The sequence below is a fragment of the Drosophila albomicans genome, chromosome 3 (genome assembly GCF_009650485.2).
Source record: "Drosophila albomicans strain 15112-1751.03 chromosome 3, ASM965048v2, whole genome shotgun sequence".
NCBI lineage: Eukaryota > Metazoa > Arthropoda > Insecta > Diptera > Drosophilidae > Drosophila > Drosophila albomicans.
Genome location: NC_047629.2, coordinates 18,257,558 through 18,270,963, shown reverse-complemented (window position 1 = coordinate 18,270,963; position 13,406 = coordinate 18,257,558). Strand labels below are relative to the sequence as shown.

Genomic DNA, 13,406 nt, shown 5'->3' with positions numbered 1-13,406 from the left:
AACACACAATTGACATGAAACAAACATACAACAAACTGAATGCAAATTAAGGTAAGATAATAAGCAAAACATTTTCTGGAGAGGGGATCAGGATCCATGCTGGGATTAGTTGGGTTGGTTTCTGGGGTTGGGCTGACTCTTAACACAGCCTTCGACTTCGTCGTGCTTGGGGGGTGGGAGGAGGAGGACTATTGGACAACAGCGCTCGTCTTCTTCGGCTTCTTAGCGTATTTTACCTGATTCGACCAGTCACCGGTGGGCACGGTGGCGCGATAGAACTTTGAGCTTGTCTTGTTGAAGATGGGCAACAACTCGTTGGCCTCATCCGAAAGCGCCTGCAAAACAGCAAAATAATGAACAATTGTTATATAAAAAGAGAGATCTTCTAACGCACCTTCAGGTAGATGATGGCATCAGTGCCGAAACCCTCGCAGGAGAGCAGCACAATGTCACCGTGGAAGTAGCGAGCATAGAGCCGCGAGATGGGCAACCCGTAACCATAGCCAGCCAAGGGCACTGTGTTCATATCCGACTTCGTGGGCTGCGGTGCTGTGCTGTACATGTACTTGAAGAGCTGATCGGACTGGGAACGCGGAATGCCGCCACCCTGATCGGAGATCTTCACGCAGATGTCTTCTTTGCCACGGCAGATGGCCACCTTGAGTGGCGGCAGTGTCTCGCAATTGTCATGGTTGTGATGCTCGACAACGGCACGCATGGAGTTCTTGAAGAGTTCGAACAGCATGTGATACAAATGCGATGGCACGTACACGGTGCGTATGGGTAATAGCTCATCCGACGTGGTGCTGTACTGCTGTATCTCGAGAGCGGGACTCGTCAGATAGTATTGATCACAGAGGAAGCGGGCATTCTCATACGCATCGCGCACCACATCTGATAGATCACAGGCGGGATCCAGGCAGCCAATGTGACGGCCCAGCGAGTGCGGACTGGAGCCAAAGAGCAGCGCTGCAGAGGAGCCACAAAATATTCCATTAACTACATGGGTTACAAATTGAAGAGCTTTACTTACTGTGCTGATTGATCAGCATGCGAATGCTGATGCGTGACATGTAGAGACGATCGAGAAAATATTGTATGGAGCTTTCGGTGGGCGCATCCACTTGACCGCCTTCGTTCTCCTTCATCTCGATGACGCCCTGCGCCATCGTCTGTACCACATCATTGTGTCGATTCCTAATGAGATCCAAATCGTGCACAAATCTGCAAATATTTTAAGTTTAATATAGTTTACACTTTAGAGGGATTCTAAAAGATTTCTACACACTTTTGTAGATTATCGTGAGTGGGTTCGGCGTTCTCAAATTCCAGCACATCCTCGAAGCTCTTTACGTACCACGAGCTCACCTCGCTGACGGAACGCGTGTGCAGCAGATTATCGGGCAGCAAGGCGATCTCCTTCATGATATTCGCCAAGCGCACGGGCAACTCCTTCCGAAGAAATATATACGACTTCTTTTCACATGCATTTTGACCTAAAAAGAGAGAAGATAATGTAGGAAGGGGTTTAGTAAACGATCGTTTAAGCGACACGTGATTCTAATCAGAAATAATAGACTTCGCGCTTGAAATGATCATGCATGGAATGTGTGGGTCAGTTACAATTTATAATTAGCAGCAAAAATATTTATGAATTTTGTAAACGAATAAGTTTTTATTTACATTTAATTATTGTTTTTAATTGGTTTTTAAATTACAATTATTCTTCAAAATTACACTTATTATATGATTTGAAGGGGCGAAAGCTAAATAAGTCTGCTCACATTATCAAAAGGTATTATCGCTAAATTCGATATATCTAGGGGTTATACTATATGATATATAGATACTCATAGGAACGGACAGACAGACAGACAGATTAAATAAAACACCTCTCTGGCTAACTGTTACATTTCCTTCTCTGTGGTTATCTTGTTTGACTAGACAACATGATTATGAAGTCAAAAACATAAAGTGAAATTAGTCTGCTATCGAATTAACGCCATATTAAAATTGCTTCTCGTAAATTCGCCAAGCATACGACGCAGTTGAACCCAATCGCTTTATGCCAAGCATTCCATTCATATCTACACATGTGTGTGAGCGTAAATATGCATGTATGTATGTATGTATGCATGTATGCATGTGTGAGTCTTTGTGTCTGTGTGAAATAAAATGAATTGTAAATAAGCTCAGTTCAAGATACCCAGAACGGAAATTTAGTCAACAAATTAAAATCGCCACAACAAACTTTGCACTTTGCAAACACACATTCATACACATACAGATTTTATAATATATATGTATGTATGTATGCACATATATGTGTGTGTGCGGCTTTCGTTGTCTGTTGTTGTTCGTCAACAATTTCGTAACAAAAACAAAACGTCGAGGCAAAGCAGAAACAGACGATTGACGACAGACAAATACATAACTGATAAGCATAATATGAACTCAAAATCGAAAATATTAAACACATAACAAATTATTATTATTGCGAACTGAGCCTTGAACTGCAAAGCGACATCTGTTGTCAAAGTTTGCAAAAAATAACGTAAAGAAGAGACACGCCTCTCTTTTCTCTTTATGACTTTTAATTGGACTGATTGCCTCGGGCATTACGCCGATAATTTAGCTAATCTAGACGTCGGCCCAACGACCCTGATAAAAAACGGCTACGGTGGGGCAATAAAAGCATAACAAAACAACACTTAAAGTGGGCCCCAGCATATATCGAAAATACCCAGACAAAATATATCTATCGATAAAGAATGTGTCATATAAATGCTTCGATAGCTTTGTCGGCCATTTTGTTTATGAGAGCCAATTGTAACGAATGCCGAAAACAAAACAGAATCAATAAAACGAGTTATAAAAACACAAGAAAGCATAAACAAACTACAAAGTTCCGCTGCTGGAACAGGTTCTCAAAGCAGAATATAAAAAACAAAAACAAGCGACGACACTAGCCCAATAAGAATTTGCGAGAAGCAACCAGCTGGACTGAGAGCGGGAGAAAGAGCGTGAGCGCGTGAGGGAGAGTAGGCGAAAATGATCGGCAGACACGCGCGGCACTTTATCACATCTTGCTCTCCCTCTACCATCAAGCAACAGCTGCTGACCTCAAAATAGAGCTTTATTTATTTATGCTTTGTTGTTGTCCGTTTGCCTTCCGTATCGATAGTGTATGCGTGTATGTGTGTCTGTCATTTGCCGAACTTTGCTTTTGCAAAAATTATAAGCAGGTAAATGTGCGCGTGTGTGTGTGAATTTGTAGACATTTCGATTTTGAGATTTGATTGCAACTGTCTGACAGCTGATGAGAACTTTGATGCATCGTTGTTATCGATAAGAGACCTCCCCTCACTTTCATTTAGCCTTGCGTGATAAGTAGAAAAAACAACACACTTAATGGTAAACAGAGTAGTAATCGTCTTGCAAACCCGTTCACGTCTGTGCGTAATGGCATGGTAATTGAGTTTGAAACAGGTGACAAGTCTTCAACGTCACGAATTCAATTAGAGACAATAGACAATTGAATGCTTCTTTCGTATTATCGGTTTAGCCATGCAATAAATAATTGACTGTAATGTATTTGCACGCAATCCTTCAGCTCGACAAAGAAGTAATTTCCTAATGCCGCATACCAACGCCCAGCTGTTCCACACGCCTACCCTCCCCCCGCCCATGATTTACCACCCAAGGTCAGGGTTAGTCAAGTCCAGTCAAGATGGGTTGAATGCACACAGCAAAGGAAATGCGCACATTTTAAATGCATTTTGCATTCACAACTTTAATACTATATATTAGCTGCAGGGGCCACTTGTGCGGACAAAATCGACCAGCTGAGTGGCGTGACGTCACGGCCAGGTCCGGCCCCAGCTGTTGGAGCCAAAAATTGATAGAAATTGGCATCTTTTATTGCATCAGCTTATTCATTTGATCCAATTTTAACGTCTCGACGTCCGACGACATCTTTGAGCTTTGCGTATATTTGACTCACATTCGCCTTTGCTTTTTGCCGTGCCTCCTTCTCTCTCTCGTGCTCACACGTCAATCGTGCGGTGACCGCATAAGCACAGAGAGACAGACAAGAACAGACTGCTGGACTTTGAAATGCCCCTCTCTTTTAGCACACATCAAAAGTGTAGCTTAAATGAGTGCAGCAAAGAGACAAAGAGAGCTTTTTGTGAACAAACACAAACAAAATACACTATTTACGGCGAGACAGTCATACTATATACTAAATATAATCTATTGTTCTGCTTAATCGAGCAAAAAATAGTTGTAGTCAAGTAATGTTTTATGTACTTAAAATGCTACTGTAAATTATACAATTTAATCTGCAAAGTATTCGCAAAAATATACCCTGCAATCTATTGGCTGAAACGTTTTGAAAATCGCGGCGCGTGTGCTTGTCATTATTATTATCATGGGTATCGAAAATACACGGGGGCGTCGTCGATGACTTGTTTTTCGTTTGTTTTGCTTTTGCCTCCCATTCTATTTGGGTTAAGTTTTGACGTCTACGTTGCGTTGTTGTTGCTATTCTTATTTTTCTCTTAGCTCTTTTTTTGTTAGCTGTCGATTCCAAAGTTCACGCATCCCTGTTAAAGAATTGCAAAGTCCATTTTCTTGGCGTGATGCTGGCTGGCATCATCTACAAATAAGTATATTCTTCTATATTCAATTCCTCAAATGGTCACACACTCAAGAAGTCAACTTATCAGCAGCCGCAAAAGCAACAAAAAATTTTCCGTTTCAAAATAAAAAAAATATTTATATACATGTTTAAAATTCTCGTTAAAAAATAGGAAAGAAATTTTGTCATTGCATTTGTTGTTGTATTTGCTGTTATATCTATCAAATGAAATGTTGTTTTTTTTTTTTTGTTGGGCCCACGCAAAGCACATGATCTGAAACCTGCGGGGTGGTAATCAAATCGGACCTGCGGATTTGCCATAACATATTGTAGTTTATGTTATTGTGGATTGGCACATTGTTGTTAGCGATAGTGAAAGTGATTAGGGCCAATAAATGTGGGTCATAATTGGCTGCTATCTGGCATTGCGTATACGCCATGTAAAATATTAATAAACTCAATTGCCACATACTACAATACTTCGACACACAATATTATGCTATACTATACATCAAAGTACATAATATTCTTAACCTTATTTCCATACGCTGTGTGATATTTAGCGATTCGCCATTAGATTTCCTACAATTCCATTACAAAAGATATTCAAGTGCTAATTTATTTACATTTCAAGTACAGTTGGCAACAAAATGTGGCTGAAATCTTATCGCCCACATCAAAGTTCAAGTGCGCATATACTCTTCGGAAGGTATTATTGAACTTAGCGGAGGGGCTTTTATTAAATTGTTATTGATACGTCATAAAACAACAATGCAAACAAGACAATAAATAAACAATGGATATTAAACAGGCAACTGTGATCGTAAATCGTTGTAGTATAGTCAAAATTAACTGCCACGTCCAGTTGAAATTGATTCATCGCATCTATTAATAAGAACACGACACGTGTCGTTGGCCTTCTAGGTACTAAAAGTCCCTTAAATTTCTCATCGTCCTCCTCGTTGCGTAAGTCTATTTATAGTGCACCACAGCCTCCTCCTGAACCGAAACTCATCAAGTAAAACTTAAAACTGGGCCCCAGCCACTTGGCTTGAGAGCATTGTTTCCAAGTCAGTTGCCATTTGTGGCACAGTTTTGCCTGCATGATGGCCTCAAATGATTCAGACCCCTTTACAGGGCCCTAACAATGCTCGACTAGCTTTTGCTTAAATACCTAATACCCTGTACTGAGAGAAAATCAATCAAAATTTTTTTTTAGAATTGAAACCAGTTGTTGACAAACAATTCTACACTTTGCATTATACTACTTGCGAGTTATCAATTCTTATCTAATTCATACTAATTTCCCGCATTATTAAAGCATTTCTTTTGTTTCTTGTTTGTGACAAATAATTTTAATCAGATTGTGCGCAATTAGTTCAAAATACATTTTTATCTTGATAGCCCACATTTTCTGAAATATACATTTAATATCTGCGTCAATTAATATACATATTTATATTTCCACATTTTATATGTGAATATATTGAATATCTGTTGAATGATTTTTATATATAATATAATAAACTATTTCTCTCACAGAACAAAGTCTATTGTCTATTTGAGTCAGTTTTTAATTGTAATTTTTGAAGAAAGCAAAGTTTTGTTTTACATATTATGCAATAACATATATTACACAGAAAATTTACAGGGTATCGCATCGTCTATACTATACGTACTTTAAGCTCATTGGGGCAGGTTTTTGGTGCGGCTTAGAACAGAATGAAAGTGCTTATAAATACAATATGTACACATGCTGTTTAACAAGCATGTACAGTCTGTTTAGTAAATAAGCAGTTGTACATATATACACATACATTCATATATGTATGCATGTATGTTTGTGTGTATGCGTGCAGTTGTCTATGTAGCTGACATTGAAACGTCCTTGGGCAGCACGTGCCAAACACTGCAACTGGTGGGTGAGAGCAGGAAGGGTGACGAATTCAATCCGAAGTATACAATTCCATTGCCGTTTATTGTCGGCGGCTAATGAAAAATAAGTCTAGTTGTGGGAACTTCCGTTTGAAACTTTGTTGTTGTTGTTGCTGCTATTTTTATAGTTTCAGAGACAGCATTAAAGCCGGCGTGAATCGTGCAATTGAGTCACCCACTCTCTCTCTCTCTCTCTGTCTCTGTCGTTTGTTTTCTGTTTGGTTCGCTCTCCTATTCTGCATAATCAACAGTTTGTGTTTGGCGGCGGAAAAAAAAAATGCTTAATTGACAATTCAATGGAACTAAATTGAGTATTAGATAACGGCAATTTGCGCAGCACATCTCCAGCAGCTTTGAAGAGGGATCTGAGCTTAGAAGCCGCTTGACACGTACGCTGTGGAGTGTGACCAGGTGTCTTGGAAAATCTCTTTAAGAAATATACTATTATGCAATAATCTGATAAGATCAAACAAAGCTTTTTTGTTTGTTTGTAAGCCACATGTACTGACGTCACAAAAGAATTCGTCGAGTGTTTGACATTGAACAAGATTGTTACAAATTTAACCAAATCTATTTAAAAATTACATTGAATATTCCTCTACGAGTGTTTGGCACGGCATGGAAAGCAAAATCAAGACAAACAAACACACACGCACACATGCAAACATATTGCGTAGTGGCAGCAAATGAGCGCGCGCGAGAGAAAGAGAGTGCGAGCGAGAACGTTTGCCGGCAAGAAGGACTAGGGGAGGGAGGCGTGGCACTTGCTTTGCATGCAATCAAATGTAATTAATGCTTACCAAAATCCATAAACTGTTTTATTGACAGCGGCGACGGATTAAAGCCCGAATAGAAATCCAACATTTTGGCCAGGCTCGACATCGATGACGAGACGGCCGAGAGGCGAACGGGGAAAATACGCATATTGATTGCTTTGTGTGTGTGTGTAAGACGCAGGAGATTGGGTGGCGGGGGGTTGCTGTTGCTGTTGCTCTATCTATCAGTTGTGTGTGTTATCTACAACAACTTTATTTGGTCCGAAGGCTGTCCACTCGTGACAATTTAATTATGTATATATGTGGCAACGTTAGGCCGGCGGCAGTGCGAGCGGAGTGTCCTTCGCTCACCTTCAGATGCCGACAACAACGGCCAGGATGATGACGTGCATAACCTCACTTTTGTATTTAAGCAGCAGGACGTTGACCGGGCTTTTCACTTTTACTTGTGTGTCGCGAAAACGATGAACGAGCTTTTTTTTTACCGCAACGAACGAACAGCTGGCAATGTCTTTTTTTTAAGTGTGCTAAATGGGTGTTGTTGTTGTTGTTGTTGCTGCTGCTGCTGCTGCTGTTCTTGACTCCCAGTAACAACAACAATAAATCAATTGTGCTTTTAGCTGTCGCAACGCGATGTTATTGTAAAAATGTAGCAAAATATTTGTATTTGTATTTGTATAAACCGCAAAACCTTCTTTTTGTTGTTGCCTTTTGCTTGCTACAGCTTTTTGTGTTGTTAATAAGTTTATTGTTGTTGTGGCTGCTGTTTCTGCTGCTGTTTTTGCTGTCGGCAGTTTGCTGATGCTTCTTCCTCCATAAAAAGCTTTAGATGATGGTAAAATATGCTCTTTGGAGTCTGACCGATTATATGCACAACTATTATTCGCTGGTTTTGTGCGCCACGCGTGTCATAACACTGTTTTTAACTTTGCTATTTATTTACTTTTAGCTCTCTGTTGTGTGTAGTCGTCGTCGTCTTTGTTGTTGCAGCGTTTTGCGTCGACTAAGCGGAGTGCCGCCGCGAAATTGTCTCAAATTATTGCTCCACGATTCGAGAGACTGTCGAAGAGCACGCCGCGTATGCTCATTTTATAGGCGCGCTCCAGAACGTTGTAGAGCTGGAAACTATTCGATTTTTCAATCGATTATTTTGTCGACAAAAATAAATCGATTTTTGTTTTCAGTGAATCGATCTTAACCTTTTCAAACACAATAAACAGGCAACTAACAAATAAAAAAATAAGAATACAAGTGGTTCTAATTGAACAATTTAAGGGTGACCGCAGAGCTAAATTTACAAAATATACGATTCATTGCTTAAGTATAGTAAAATACTAAACCGCGATAATTGCCTTCTGGTAACACTTCGTTTGGTAGGTTCTTGATTTTTGCAGAGGGCGCGTATATTTAAGCAACTCCAATTCGAAATAATCAATCGTTTATTTGAAAAACCAAAATTTGTTTATTTAATTTTAATTTTGTAAAATTAACCTGTCGGGAGCAGCAGACAGCGCATGTTAATGCAATGCTGTGACAGCGTCTGCCAGCAGCGCTGCATCTGCTGGCAGCGCTGTATGCTCTCTGTTAGCGATCGCTTGCTGTTCGATCGGCTAATTGTTTGTTAATCTTGGTTTGACTATTCAATTGAAAACTCTTGTATATCGTGTCGGTGGCGAAGCTTGAAAGTGTTCAAGTCACAGCCAAATAATCCAAAGTGGTGTTTACATATACGAACATATGTGCCATTTAATAAACATTTAATTTGAATTCGCGTGTTTTATTTATAAACAATAGACGTGCGAATAAAAGCTACTAAAAAAGCTTAGTAGCTCAACATAACCTTTTGTGCACATTTACCTTTAAATTGAAGTCTCAAATATTTGGCTAAAAATTAAGAAGTTAGCAACAATACAAGAAGATTTCTTTTTATAAAAATAATTGCTGCAAAGTGGCATGAAATCGTTTAGTAGTCTTTTATTGACAACTGCAAGGGATATATTACGTATACGCATAGTGAACAATGTCTTCTCGATTTAAGAATAGAATCGATTTTTCAGCAAACAATGAATCGATTAAAGACAATTCGTGTTCATCTCTAACGATAATTCCGGTCACACCGATTTAAATGCCGAACAGCTGACTGTGTATTGTGCAATAGGAAAACGTTGCTATTATTTTTGTAAATATTATTAATTAAAGTGCAATCAAAAATGAGTGCCTTCAAGATGAGAAGCATTCTGACTATCGGCGCCACTGCGTTGGGAGCGTTCTATCTGGGCTCCTATACAGAACGCCGCTCCAGCAATGAAACTACAACCGCAACCGAAAAGTTCCAACGGCTTCCTGGATTGCCCGTCTTTGCAACAGTTTCCGCAGCTGCATTGATACCAGCTGGCGAACAGAATCTGACAGCGACACCATCGCGTATCTCACAAATTATGAAATACGGATTCCCTGGCCTGGATCATGTGCGCTCCCAGTCGGATTATGTGCTGTCCTACGACAGACGCAATCGAGTGCCGCATTGGGTATTTGAACATCTGACTGCCGAATCGGTTGCCCGAAATGACGCTGTCGATCGTTCCAAGTCGGATTTCAAGCCCGACGAAAGCATACATCCATTTTTCCGGGCACAAAACACGGATTACCGACGCTCCGGCTACGATCGTGGTCACATGGCGGCGGCTGGTAACCATCGACTGCATCAAAAGCACTGTGACGATACCTTCCTGCTCTCCAACATGGCACCACAGGTGGGCCAAGGTTTCAATCGCGATGCCTGGAACACACTGGAAACATATGTACGCAAGCTAACCAAATCCTATAGCAATGTCTACGTCTGCACGGGTCCCTTGTATTTGCCGCACAAAGAAGACGATGGCAAGATGTACGTAAAGTACGAAGTCATTGGATCCAACACGGTTGCCGTTCCTACACATTTCTATAAAGTGATTGTAAGCGAAGCTGCGGACCAGAAGCTGCACATGGAAGCATACGTGATGCCCAACAAGGTGATCAGTAATGACACTCCCCTGCAGGTGTTCCAGGTGCCGCCCGAGACGGTGGAACGTGCAGCAGGTTTGCTCTTCTTCGACCAGATTAACAGAAAGCAGCTGGCGACCATAAACGGCAAGAAGATATGAAGGAATTTAACATAGTTGAGTTTTTAGTAAATTGTATTTTGTTTAAACGCAACCGAATTAAGGTTGATTCCTTAGTTTGATGTTGTTCTTGATTTTGTTTCTTTTCCAAAGAAGTGTGTGTTGTTGATTAATAAAAGTAAACAATTAATACAGAGATATACGAATCTATATATATGAAGTAGAGCGTGAACATAGGCAAAGCGAAGTACGATGCGATTTAGTATGTGAGTTAATGCTTGGGGTGTGTGTTGTTGTGGTTTGACATGGCCATTTACATGCCATTGTTCTTGGAGCGCACATCGTCGATCTTGAGTATCATCTTGACCAGCTGCGTGGAAAGCAGAATCTGTTGCTTCTTCGAGTTGAGAGACTCGACCACATTGTGATTCTTCATATCCGAATCGCCAGTCAGCATGCAATCGACACCCAAGCTGGAGTTCTTCTCAGCCACTTGGCTGGCCTTGAGCTCCGACAGCGTTTCAATTGGATGCAGGCCACTGTTCTCAGCCAGTGCCAGGGGAATGCTCTCCAGGGCGACGGAAAACGAGCGGAATGCATACTGTTCCAGTGTCGACAGCTGATCGGCCTCCTTGGCCACAGCCAGAGAGCAGCTGATCTCAGCAGCGCCACCGCCATAAACAATACGCGAGTCCTTGACCAGAGAACGCACCACACAGATAGCATCATGAATGGAACGTTTGGCCTCAGCAATGATCATGGCATTGCCGCCGCGCAAGAAGATTGTGACAGCCTTGGAGTTCTTGCACTCCTCAATGACCAGCATCTTATCCTTGGACGTACCAAAGGCTGTAAATGGAAACCAGTTAGTTAAGGGCTTTGGAAGTTATGTGATGTGTGTACTTCTTACCCATCTCACGCACTAATCCAGCGTGGCCCAATTTCTCAGGTGTCAGCTCCTCGAAGCGGGGCACAATGCGACCACCTGTAGCGATGGCGATGAGCTCAATTTCGGGACCACCGACCCAACGCACGGCGGGCAATTCCTGCTGCAACAGCAGATGGTTGGCCTCGTCATCGAAGCCCCACTGGCAAATGGCCAAGGTGGCGCCGGCATCCTTCACCTGCTTGACCATCTGCGTGAATTTCTCCTGCTCGTATTCGCGCAGTGCTCTGTAATCTTCGGCGGAGGTGACATCCAACTTATGCTTGGTCTTTGGCTTTGGGGGCTCAAATGGGCAGGTGAGAATGGCCAGTTTGGCATTTTTCAACTCCTTGGGCATTTGCGAGTGACTCAGAGTCTTGTCCACAATGACACCCTTGACCAGCATCGAGTCTTCCATGCGTCCACCGACTTTCGTCTCAATCTTGATCAGCTCAAAGTTGACATCCTTCTTCTCGATATCAGCAACGTTAAGCACAGCATCGACAGCCATTTCAGCCATCTGGCGATGACATTTGTTGACAATCTTGCTGCCCAACGTGGTCATTGCAATCTGAATGAGCGGCTCCTTATTCTTGGGATCCACGGGGAAGGGTTCAGCAATGGCATCCAGCTGCTTGATAGCACACTGAGCAGCTAATTCGAAACCATCGGCAATACGGATGGGGTGAATACCACGGTCGATCAAACCCTCAGCCTGCTCCAACAGTGCGCCAGCCAGGACAACGACACCAGTGGTGCCATCGCCAATTTCATCATCCTGCGACTGCGACAGTTGCACCATCAGCTTGGCAATCTCATGGTCCACCTCCATGAGCTTCATGATGGTGGCTCCGTCGTTGGTGACCGTCACATCGCCATCGGAACTGACCATAATCTTGTCCAGACCCTTGGGACCCAGCGACGTCTTCAGCGTCGAGGCAATCTGGCGCGCAGCCATAATGTGCGTCTAAAAACAATAAAAATATGATTATTTTGAAAATTTTTAATATAAAAATACAATACAAAGTAATTTAGATTACTTATTTATTTCAAGACGTCGCAAAGACTATTTTAATTAAAGAAAACCTTAAGAATAAAATTATTGATATTATTATGAGAGTATCAAAAACATTAAAACATGGTATTTTCTTTGAATCAATTTGAAATTTGATCTAAGTTGATGTAAACTAATTACATGAAACAAAGGAACATTTTGAACTAAAGGAACTCTTAAAACAATATTAGAGCATTGCGAGAAGTTCAGTGGTTTAATTCAAGGGAAGGGTATGTGGAAAAAGCAGTGAAACTGTCAACTTTACATTCAAATCGCTTGGGGCGCGTGACTCAGCCGGCAGACGGCGAACATCTGTGCGGCACTTTAACCTCAAAATGTAAAAGTGACGTCACGATTTGAGCAGAAACTGGCACATTATTATTATTTATTGAAAGAGGATCATTGTAATAGTGTTCTCATTGATTAATAATGAATTATCACAGTTTACACACAATGCAAGCCATTCATATGGCGTCTCTACGACAGACGCCGGCAGTGTAGAACATCTGGAACATTCGGCATACGATGCGTCATTGTTTTCAGTGCTAACACATTTAACTATGTAGATAATCCCTTTGACAGGTTTAAAGACACCTCTTATGATTAACAGGACAAGTGTATCCTTTGTCAACTCCTTAATAAATCCATATTACAATTTACCTTGATGGCATCTGTTCCAGTGATGCGCTTCTGCTGCTCCTGGTCACGGAGAATGATGAAAGGCCGACCATATTCGTCGAACGCGAACGTTCCTGGAAAGGCGCTCATTGTTGTTTTGTGAAAAGGACCGTGGATTTAATTATATTTCACAGATTAAATTTGCTTTTCCAGAATTCTCCGATTCGCACAAAATTTGACTGGCAATGATACAAATCAGCGTGGCCGCAGCTGATTGTTAAAAATATACTAATTTATACTGTAAATGTGTATTGCGCATATAAAAATACTAAGAATCGGTTTTTTAAATTGTTGT

At 41.3% G+C, this 13,406-nt stretch overlaps 3 protein-coding genes across 3 annotated transcripts; 1 reads left to right on the top strand and 2 right to left on the bottom strand.

The window, feature by feature from the left end:
• Positions 1 to 79: 79 nt before the first annotated feature.
• LOC117566378 (pyruvate dehydrogenase (acetyl-transferring) kinase, mitochondrial) lies at positions 80 to 8,423 on the bottom strand. The gene is made up of 5 exons (XM_034245881.2): positions 7,378 to 8,423; positions 1,289 to 1,496; positions 1,034 to 1,224; positions 395 to 969; positions 80 to 335 (listed from the first exon to the last, which is right to left on the bottom strand). The coding sequence occupies exons 1-5, from the start codon at positions 7,499 to 7,501 to the stop codon at positions 189 to 191; spliced, it is 1,245 nt and encodes a 414-aa protein (XP_034101772.1). The 5' UTR covers positions 7,502 to 8,423; the 3' UTR covers positions 80 to 188.
• Positions 8,424 to 9,253: 830 nt separating this feature from the next.
• On the top strand, positions 9,254 to 10,804 carry LOC117568528 (endonuclease G, mitochondrial). The gene has a single exon (XM_034249232.2). The coding sequence runs from the start codon at positions 9,564 to 9,566 to the stop codon at positions 10,494 to 10,496; it is 933 nt and encodes a 310-aa protein (XP_034105123.1). The 5' UTR covers positions 9,254 to 9,563; the 3' UTR covers positions 10,497 to 10,804.
• Positions 10,512 to 13,309, bottom strand: LOC117568527 (T-complex protein 1 subunit epsilon). The gene is made up of 3 exons (XM_034249230.2): positions 13,094 to 13,309; positions 11,365 to 12,346; positions 10,512 to 11,303 (listed from the first exon to the last, which is right to left on the bottom strand). The coding sequence occupies exons 1-3, from the start codon at positions 13,199 to 13,201 to the stop codon at positions 10,768 to 10,770; spliced, it is 1,626 nt and encodes a 541-aa protein (XP_034105121.1). The 5' UTR covers positions 13,202 to 13,309; the 3' UTR covers positions 10,512 to 10,767.
• Positions 13,310 to 13,406: the final 97 nt, after the last annotated feature.

Excerpts from the sequence above, each read along its gene's own strand:
- LOC117566378 (XM_034245881.2), bottom strand. The coding sequence starts at position 7,501 with ATGCGTATTTTCCCCGTTCGCCTCTCGGCCGTCTCGTCATCGATGTCG. Across the intron at positions 1,225-1,288 it reads ACTCACGATAATCTACAAAA|ATTTGTGCACGATTTGGATC; the intron begins GTGTGTAGAAAT and ends AAATATTTGCAG. Across the intron at positions 336-394 it reads ATGCCATCATCTACCTGAAG|GCGCTTTCGGATGAGGCCAA; the intron begins GTGCGTTAGAAG and ends GCTGTTTTGCAG.
- LOC117568528 (XM_034249232.2), top strand. The coding sequence starts at position 9,564 with ATGAGTGCCTTCAAGATGAGAAGCATTCTGACTATCGGCGCCACTGCG.
- LOC117568527 (XM_034249230.2), bottom strand. The coding sequence starts at position 13,201 with ATGAGCGCCTTTCCAGGAACGTTCGCGTTCGACGAATATGGTCGGCCT. Across the intron at positions 12,347-13,093 it reads CTGGAACAGATGCCATCAAG|ACGCACATTATGGCTGCGCG; the intron begins GTAAATTGTAAT and ends TATTGTTTTTAG. Across the intron at positions 11,304-11,364 it reads TGGATTAGTGCGTGAGATGG|CCTTTGGTACGTCCAAGGAT; the intron begins GTAAGAAGTACA and ends TTCCATTTACAG.